The following is a 10,259-nucleotide window of genomic DNA, read 5'->3' as shown; positions in this document are numbered from 1 at the left end:
ATCTATACACATAAAACACAAAAACATGCACATGTAGTGCTTATTAAATGTTTAAACTGTAGAGGTACAATCATTTTACTGCTGTAAAATCAGCATTTTATCTAATTCAAAAGGGGGTCAATGAAATAGGTGGTGGTGAGTGTGCTTAGGACAGGCCCGGGAAGACCCTCCCGTTTGGAGATAGCGTGGGATTATTAATTAGAACTTCAAAGGAAACAAAAGAAAATTCTGGAAACTAAAAAAAAAAATCCTCTCTTGCCCTATTCCCTTACAGAGGAGAGAGTAGAGTTTGTGCTTTGTGCGGTCACTGTAACCCGAGAGCGCACGCTAAACTGATGCCTGTCGCTCTCCCTCACTTCCCCGCTATCTCTTTCTAGCCGGCGTCTTAGACACACAGAGGCTTGGGCTTTGCCTATGTCTTATTCTGCGCGCGTTGTCTTGGCCCTGATACCTTTACCGGTGCGACCTAACGATCACACGAAGTATCGCGGTATCACGACCCTTTATATAAACACGCTGCAAGGTGCGGCTCATTCAAGCTGATTGCCTGACATAATCCTTTATATTAAAATTCCATTATTTTCCTGTAAAATATCAATATTACAAATATTCCTTTCTACTGCGTTGCCACGGGTTACTGACATCATCCTCGCGCATTTGAGTCATGGTCGTGGCTAAATGGGATATATAGCTCCGACCGGAAACTAACAATGAAATGAATTGTTATACCTATTGTATCAGTTTTCCATTTCTAAAACTAATCCTTTCTTTAATACAAAGTTTTATTGTTGTATAGTGAGAGAAAAAAAATGCTAGATTGATGCTAGACATTCAGTACTCGTTAAGTTATAGTTTGGCTTCAGAGATGAACTAATGCTCATATACAGTACGAGTGTTATATCGCTTAACTTATTTTATATGAAAAACGCATTAAGTAAATTCTCGGTTAATTTAATGCAGACGATAATACAGACAGACTGGGATTAACGTTAACAAAGTTCAATAGTTAACATTAGCACAGGCAGTTCATTTACATTCCAGAATTCCTAAAACAGTATTTTACCCACTCTGTGGTGTAGGTTTACTAATATCTTTTATTTTAATTACAACTAGATATTCTGTAAAGTTTATTTATCTTTGTCTTCACTAAATTCTCCTGTTGTCCCTCTGGAACTGTTTAGTTCTGTTAGTATTGTTTTCAAGTGTGAATGTTTATGGGGATTTAATCTGTCTCTGCTGCCGCATCTATTCACAGTTGTGATAAGTGATTAATGTCCCATCAGATCTTTGATGGGGAAACGTTATGCTGGTTAAATGACTAAAGAAATACTTGCCATTAATCGATTTGTTATGCCAATTTTTGACTTTCAGCGAAAAAAACATCAGCGAAAACATAAAAAATATAACGAAAACAAACCCAAGCAAAAGTTACATTTTAAGCTTTACTTTGCAGCAAAATATTATCTACCAGTGTATTAAACGGAAATAGATAAAATACACCATAATGTAAAATACTGTACATACTGTAGCCCGCACTTGTATTCCGTACCTACAACGACCGGTATAGATAAATTATAGATGTCTTTAAGGATGTCGTGAAAAATATTGCTAATTTGTAGTTTAATTAATTAATTAATTAATTAATTAAAAATAGAATAAGCATCATGGGTTGTGTATTGAGTGATTTAAATCTGTTTTATTAATCATTTTTCTTCCTCTTTTTTACCACATCATCTATTTATGAAGCTATGTTGACATAAGTTATATATTAAACATAGTAACCGGCTGCTTAGACACTGCAGTTAACTGAAGCAGTCAATGCTCCATCTGGGGTATTATACAGCATTGCAACTATTTTTTTAGAAAGTGCATGGGGGCGTTTATGGGGCGGGGCATCGTTAACTGTGTCATCGCGGGGGATCACATTCCGTGCACAGATCGTGCATGGTCCTGTCATGGACCTGTCATGCTCCAGGCGGCTGTTTGACTTCAGAACCCACTATTATTAAGGCGGGAATGAATAGCGCATTGTCCAAATGCAAGTTGATCTTGTAGCCAAACTATTTGCTTTGGGTGAAGCGCCATCTAGCAATCATTGTGTGTCAGCGACAGTTTTCCATACAAAACAATAGGCGGTCATATGACCGGTGACTCGCGTTAAAAGTAGGTGACACTGGCATGGCGCTTCTAGTGTTAAAAGCACTATGGGTTTACTGGTGCCTAGGTAAAGGAGTCCACGAGTTAAAGCTCAGTAGTCGAGTGTAAGAAAGACAGGAGACTCGTGTGAGAAAACACTTTGGCTAATATGTATTAACTGTGTTCGCCCTATCATCCGGAGATCGCTGGTTCGAACCCCGGGTGATGCTGTTTTCCTCTCACAGCCGAAGGCACAGAGAGAGCTGATTGGCCGAGCTCTCTCAGGGGGGAGAGATGAGAGGTACTTGCGCTCCCACATTAATCACGGCTCTACAGCCAATCAGGGGCATCTGTGAGCTCGCGCACGCGGAAGGAGCGGCTAGCGCTTTCCTCCGAGTGTGTTACTCCGCCCCTAACGGTGCGTGAGCGAGCAGTTCGGAAAGATGCGTGCGGTCGGCTGACGTCACGCGATTCGGAGGAAACACGTGATAGTCTTCGCCCTCCCGGCTAAATGGTAGTAGTAGCCTTAATGTGGGAGCTCCTTAGTGACGGGGAGGAATTGGCCACGACCAAATTAGGGGAGAAAATTTGAAAAAAAAATGTATTAACTGGTCCAACTTGGCGTGGCCTTTTTATAGGCTGTGAGTGGCGCGAACACAGCGTCCTGAGATTGTCTTCTAGCCCAGATGCATTAGTCACCCTATCCCGTTCTCACACAAACAGCTCCTGCAGGTGGGGCGTAGTAGGTTACATTGTGTGCTAGAGCCTCGAGTGAGAAGCTTGTTTTTATGTGTGCGAACTGGCTGCCAGCCCATCACAGCACCCTCCCTCAGCTTCAAGTGCAGGGCATGTCATCTTGACAGTGCATCTGCGTTCCGTGTTGAGCTACGAACCTGTGAACAATGGAAAATGAGAACTCCTGTAGAAAGAGGAACCAGCATGTTATTCTGGGGTTAGTGTTTTTAGCACTTGCCAACCACTGTAGAGGAGCATGACCTGTTAACAGGGTAAAGTGCCACTATTATAGATAGTATCTTAGCACCTTAAGTGCCCACTTGCTTAAAAGGAAACAAAATTAAGACTGAAAACACAAAATGAACAGTGCTTCGTCGTCTAAGCAAGAACGGACAGGGCTCGGGAAACTAAAAATAAACTTTAGATCCGTTCGCCCTTACCGATGATTTATAAGAGAGAAAGAGAGAGAGAGGGGGGTTTGTGTCTTTTTTGTTCTTTCATACGTGCCTCTCTCTCTCTCTCTCTCACTCTTGCTGGCGTCTCAGACAGGCAGAGGCTGTGGCTTTGCCTCTGTCTCTAAACAGCACACTTTGTCTGTCTTTCTTTTTGGTGAATCTGCCCATTCAGAACATTGCAAAGTATTTATGCATAGTTCTGCCCCACATGAAACCCGCATCGTTGCAGGTTTAGCTGCTCCATAAGAAAAAAAGCTACTTCGAAAAGGACAGAATGTGCTTTCCCCCTGAACAGTCCTAAGCACTTTAGATACCTGTGCAGTGTTGACATACTAATGATAATATTGTCCAAATTACTCAATGACATTAATATTTACCAGTATCAGGATCTCATATTTATAACTTATTATCTCATAATTATGACTTAATATCTAATAATTATGAGAAAATATTGAGGAAATTATGAGATAAAATTTATAAACCCACGCTATCTCTAAACAGGAAGGACTTCCCATGCGTTTCATAAGCACTTTCGTATCCTTTTATTTTGTAAGCTCTGCATTGGGGTTGTTATAAGCATGATTACATCCTCTAACCCCGCAACTTGTAACAATTAGAACATTAAAATTGGTATTCAACTATTGCATAGATAAAGACAAAAAACAGGATACACTTTCCTATGACTAAGGACTGTACATGTAACAGCTACTGATGGGTTGTTCATAAATGATTTGTTCTTTTTGAACAATCTTTAATGTGACTCAGAAGAACAAGTAGTCCCGGAGAGTGATTTGTTCATTTTCTACTTCTACACGCATGCACAAATCATCGCAAAACCTTTGTAGGTTATGTACAGGAAACAGAACTGAGCGATTCTTTCACAAGGCCTCTTGTACTTCGAGTCATTTGTCACTTTCTTTTGTCACGTGACTCCCATAGACGCTATGCAGTGCAGTACCCCTAGGCATGTGACAGCCATCAAGACCATTAATCCAAATTTTCAAGCACATTTATTTTTCAGGGCTTTTTTACATTTACATATAATAAAAATAAATATTGTTTATGATGAAAAATTAGACAAAACTTATTTTATTATAAAATAAATAATATTAAAGTATAGTACATATATATATATGAAAAAATATTAATATATATATTTTTTTTCATATACAACATATTTATTTTCATATTGCTTATTTTATTTATTGTCTCATGTAATTTGTAAACTGTTAACCTATGAATTTATGTTTCAGTACAATATTTGATAGTGATTATGTTAGGGGGCAATACATGGCAGGGGGGCATTTTAGAGCAGTGAAGGGGTTAAATTATCTGGCACCTCCTCCTGTAGCACTTCCTGAAACAACTACACTGGGGCGTTTCAGACACAGACAAATAGTCAGTGGTATCACTGCAGCATTTTCACAGTTCACCGAGAGCTTCCATATGTGAGTATAAAAAAATCTAGATCTCGTGAGATTTGTAGGGCACATGAAATTAGTGCAGAACCGACATTTGCAGGAATTGCTCTGATATGGGAATGCTATGGGACACTTCCGCATTACAGTTGGATAAACACAGGCTAAGGGTTTACTTTCTTTAAATTGCAATTAAAATGTGGAAGCTGTTTTGAGACAAAAATTTTGCCATATGTTAGCATTAAAAAGGAAAAGTCAGATAGCCTGATTTTAAATGAAAGCCATCAAAGCATTGCAGAGTGATAGCAGCTTTAACATTTTTTTTCTTCTGAAAATCCCTTAGCTAAAATTATATATATATATATTTTTTTATATTAAACCATATAACACAAGGATTTCTGTATTCTGTGACCAATTCTGTATTACTGACCAATTCAAATATCTCTATATGTTATGAATTAGACTCTTCAAAGATGGAGAGTTTGAGCCGTGCTAATAGCGCCTTCGCCCTGGACCTGTACCGGGCCATAAGTGCTGAGAACCCGAATGGAAACCTGTTCATTTCCCCGCTGAGCATCAGCGCCGCACTCAGTATGGTCCTTTTAGGATCCAGAGGAGGGACTGCTGAGAAAATGGCTCAGGTTTGACAGCTCATCCTAAATACATAAAACCAGGACTAGAATTCTGAAAACACAGACATGCAAGAATATAAACTAGCCGTCATAATTTTAAAGAAAATTTGTTTAATTTTTCCTTAAAAAACTAAATTTGTTTAATGTTTTAAGCAAGTAAAGTATAGCTATTAATATATTATTAATACTATAAAGGACCAGTGAAGGGAATCACTGGTACAGCATGTCCCAATCAGAAAAAAACAATAGACATACCAATGTCAAAACATTTTTTGTGCATACATTTGATTATAAAACTATGGCTGTTTATTTACTTATTGCATTGACTATATTGCTATATAATGCTAATTCTAAATGCTTTGTAATAAGACATAATCCTGAACCTTTCATGAGACATTGGAAGTTTTTTACTTGTTCAATATGTTCATTATTGTGATAATAACTGTTAAATTCAATAGACGGTCACAGATAAAACTGTGCAAATACAAATATTGCTTGAAAACAAATTTTAGATTTCGGCAGTGTTTGACATGACATGCTTCTCAGTCTGTGTTTTTCATTTAGTATTACATTTTTTTCATGGATGTGAAACATTTCCTTTTTATTATTGTCTGCTGTGTATTTACAAGGAATGAAGAAATACACTCACCTAAAGGATTATTAGGAACACCTGTTCAATTTCTCATTAATGCAATTACCCAATCAACCAATCACCAGTCCCGTGGGCGAAAATGCCTTGTTGATGCTAGAGGTCAGAAGAGAATGGGCCGACTTATTCAAGCTGATAGAAGAGCACCTTTGACTGAAATAACTACTCGTTACAACCGAGGTATGCAGCAAAGCATTTGTGAAGCCACAACACGCACAACCTTGAGGCGGATGGGCTACAACAGCAGAAGACCCCACCGGGTACCACTTACCTCCACTACAAATAGGAAAAAGAGGCTACAATTTGCACGAGCTTACCAAAATTGGACAGTAGAAGACTGGAAAAATGTTGCCTGGTCTGATGAGTCTCGATTTCTGTTGAGACGTTCAAATGGTAGAGTCAGAATTTGGCGTAAACAGAATGAGAACATGGATCCATCATGCCTTGTTACCACTGTGCAGGCTGGTGGTGGTGGTGTAATGGTCTGAGCATTGTTTCTGACCATGTCCATCCCTTTATGACCACCATGTAGCCATCCTCTGATGGCTACTTCCAGCAGGATAATGCACCATGTCACAAAGCTCGAATCATTTCAAATTGGTTTCTTAAACATGACAATGAGTTCACTGTACTAAAATGGCCCCCACAGTCACCAGATCTCGACCCAATAGAGTATCTTTGGGATGTGGTGGAACGAGAGCTTCGTGCCCTGGATGTGCATCCCACAAATCTCCATCAACTGCAAGATGCTATCCTATCAATATGAGCTAACGTTTCTGAAGAATGCTCTCAGTACCTTGTTAAATCAATGCCACGTAGAATTAAGGCAGTTCTGAAGGTGAAAGGGGATTAAACACCGTATTAGTATGGTGCTCCTAATAATCCTTTAGGTGAGTGTATGAGAAATACACATAGATAAACTCTCTCCTTTATGATTTTGTTGCTTATTGCAGGTTCTATCCTTCAGTTCCGTCCCTGATGTTCACACCCACTTCAAGACCCTCAACTCTGCCATTAACAGATCCAAAGCCTCCTACATCCTCCGACTGGCCAACAGGCTTTATGGAGAGAAAACTTTCAATTTCTTAGCTGTAAGCCTTCCACTACTGTGTCTTTTCTTTGGTTTTGTTTTGTTACAAAATATGATTATGATCTTTGATCTGGCAATAAAGGATAAATCAGGTCTTAGAGGTTATTAACTGTAACCCCAATACATAGCTTACTGTAAAGTGAGAAGGTATGCGTTGCTACATTGTTCAGCATTGTTCATGCACAATGTCAGTCAAATGTTTAGACACATTTAAGGGTGACAATACTGAAGGGATCAATACTAGGGCTGCAATAACTAATCGATAAAATTGATAATTATCGATAATGAAATTCGTTGTCAACGAATGCCGTTATCGATTAGTTGGGCTGCTCAAGTCACTGAGGAGCGCGACCACAAGATGCACAAATACACACAGATACACAGCTGCTCGCGCAATGGAGGTTACAGAAGCGTCTGCAGGAAAAAGCACGCGCCCCGAGTCCTCCAAGATATGATAGCAATTTACATTAAACGCTTCTAAGAAGATGGTAACCTGCACGCTATGCAAGACTGTGCTTTCATGGCATGTCATGCACGAACACTTAAAAAGAAAACATGTTGGTGTTACGGATGGCGAAACGTCAGCAGGGTCAGTAAAAACTGTATCTCTTCATCGTGTAAAAGTTGTATAGTTTAAGTGCTTTTGTTTAAACTGTTTGCTAACTTCGGGACAGTCGCGCTAGATCTGTTCACGTGCTACTCGCTAGCATAACATTGCGCAATCTCCTCATGAGCAATAGTGATTAGTTAAATGGCGCTATTTTAGATTAGCTTAATTTACACGGTGAAAATAACAGTAGAATATTACATTTAGTGATTGTTGTGGTTTTTAGTGAATGCAAATAACAGTATATTTGTGACTATTAGCTTTTTGCATTTCTACAGTTTCTTTTTATATTTTATCAACTGAATATATCAGTGTATTTTTTAAACTATATATACTGTATATATTATATACTACATTTCATTTATGGTTTAAAATGTCAAAATTAAAGGTTATTAAACTCTATATGTGGCGCTTGCATTTTTAAAAGTTTATTTTTATACATAATAAATACCCTGATTTATGTTTTTTTATAGTTATAAGCAAAAAATCAAATTAAAGAAGCCGGTAGGTTTTATCCGATCAATCGATAAATCGAAAACATAATCTCTCAACTAATCGATTATGAAAATAATTGTTAGTTGCAGCCCTAATCAATACTATGAAATATTACATGGACATGGAATTATATATTAAGTAGAAGTGTAAACAAAGCAAAATGTTCTATATTTTAGATTCTTAAACAAAGTGACCTTTTGCTTGGATGGCAGTGTCCTGAGTTGTGGCTTTGTTTCAGGAATATTTGGACTCAACTCAGAAGTTGTACCAAGCTAACATGCAGGCAGTAGACTTTATTAATTCATCAGAAGAGTCACGGAAGCTCATCAACCAGTGGGTAGAAGAGAAGACTGAGGGTAAAAATATAATATTTTTAGACATGTACGATTTATGAAACAATATTGACAAGAGAAAGGTTCAGGTCTTAAATATTGTCTTGTTTTTGGTTTCAGGTAAAATCAAAGATATTTTGCAGCCAGGGACGATCACAGCAATGACTCGACTTGCCCTGGTGAATGCAGTTTATTTTAAGGGGAAATGGAAGCATGTGTTCAATACTGAAGACACTAAGGAGATGCCCTTCAAGATAAACCAGGTTGAAGTCACACAAAACACATTCAAATAATACTACTTCAGTCTTCATAATACAGTTTAACTATATAGTATTTGTATTGCTCAATAATGTTTCTTTATAATTATTAGAATGAAACAAAACCAGTGCAGATGATGTACCAGAAGGAGGAATTCCTCTACAACTACATTGATGAGTACAAGCTGCAGGTACTGGATTTGCCATATTTGGATGATGAACTCAGCATGGTGGTGCTTTTGCCTAAAGAATCTGTGGATGGCTCAGACCCACTTCAGAAGGTCAGCACACACCGCTTAAAAATGTATCTTGTAATTTCTAATAATCTACAGATAAACAAAAGGCTAACCTGTTCAAACCTTTTGCCATTCCAATTCATTATTCACCCTCCGTGAGGGTACCCCTATGGTTACTGTTTTGGACAGGCAAACTTTTTTGGTCCAATTGGAAAATTAGATATGTTATGCTAAAGACCTGAAAAATTCTTTTAAAAAATCCTTTGTAAAACACACACCCTAAAAAAACTATCAAAAAAATCTAAATGAAGAACCAGTTCAGCTGCCTTATGCATAAGTAAGAGCCGGGTATTCGGCCATTGCACCCCTACCTCACAATTTCTCCAGGAATTGTATAATACTAAAATTGTATCATCCTTGTCTAACTAGAACTTGACAGTGTCTGTGTGTTTGTTGCTTAACAGCTTGAGAGTGAATTAACAGTGGACAAGCTGACAGAGTGGACAAATCCAAAGAAGATGGAAAGATGGATTGATATTATTGTCCATTTGCCCAAATTTAAGCTGGAAGAGCAGTACTCTTTAACAGGGATCCTGAGTAAGATGGGCATGAGCTCTTTGTTCCAGGCCGGTGCTGCAGATCTGACAGGCATGAGCCGCCAAGAAGGCCTTTTTGTGTCGTCGGTGACCCACAAAGCTTTTGTCGAGGTTAACGAAGAAGGCACAGAGGCGGCAGCAGCCACAACAATTTTAGTGACTGCAATGTGCTTGAAACCAGAGGAGCACTTTATGGCAGACCATCCCTTCCTGTTCTTCATCAGACACAACCCTACCAAAAGTATTCTCTTTTTTGGGAAGTTTAGAGGCCCAACATAGAGATCTACTGTACAAACCACAAACAACTTGTGTAAAAGAATGACCGTATTATACTGTAGCTACACTGTAAAAATAAATAAATGCCTTAATGTAAAAATAAATAAATAAATAGTAACAAGTTGCACAGCTTTTTTTAGGTTTACTCAACTTTTAGAGAAATGGACTGGACAAGCTAAATATTGCTGTTTAATTGGCACAACATGTACCCATTTCGAAATCATAAGATGACTCAACTTCAGCTCATGTGGTTCAGTGGGCTTGATAAATTATATTTTTTCTAGGTTTGACTTGTAGTAGACAACTACTACAGTAAGTTGTCTCCTATTATAGCCCATTGATGTA

General features: G+C 38.3%; 1 protein-coding gene across 1 annotated transcript; it reads left to right on the top strand.

Annotated features, from left to right (window-relative positions):
• Positions 1-4,685: 4,685 nt before the first annotated feature.
• Positions 4,686-9,999, top strand: LOC128515105 (leukocyte elastase inhibitor-like). The gene is made up of 7 exons (XM_053489136.1): positions 4,686-4,774; positions 5,207-5,385; positions 6,979-7,116; positions 8,456-8,573; positions 8,670-8,812; positions 8,920-9,087; positions 9,507-9,999. Exons 2-7 carry the CDS (start codon positions 5,218-5,220, stop codon positions 9,915-9,917), a joined length of 1,146 nt encoding a protein of 381 aa, XP_053345111.1. The 5' UTR covers positions 4,686-4,774; positions 5,207-5,217; the 3' UTR covers positions 9,918-9,999.
• The last annotated feature ends 260 nt before the right edge of the window (positions 10,000-10,259 follow it).

The sequence above is a fragment of the Clarias gariepinus genome, chromosome 27 (genome assembly GCF_024256425.1).
Source record: "Clarias gariepinus isolate MV-2021 ecotype Netherlands chromosome 27, CGAR_prim_01v2, whole genome shotgun sequence".
NCBI lineage: Eukaryota > Metazoa > Chordata > Actinopteri > Siluriformes > Clariidae > Clarias > Clarias gariepinus.
This window is presented reverse-complemented; position numbering and strand designations above follow the sequence as displayed.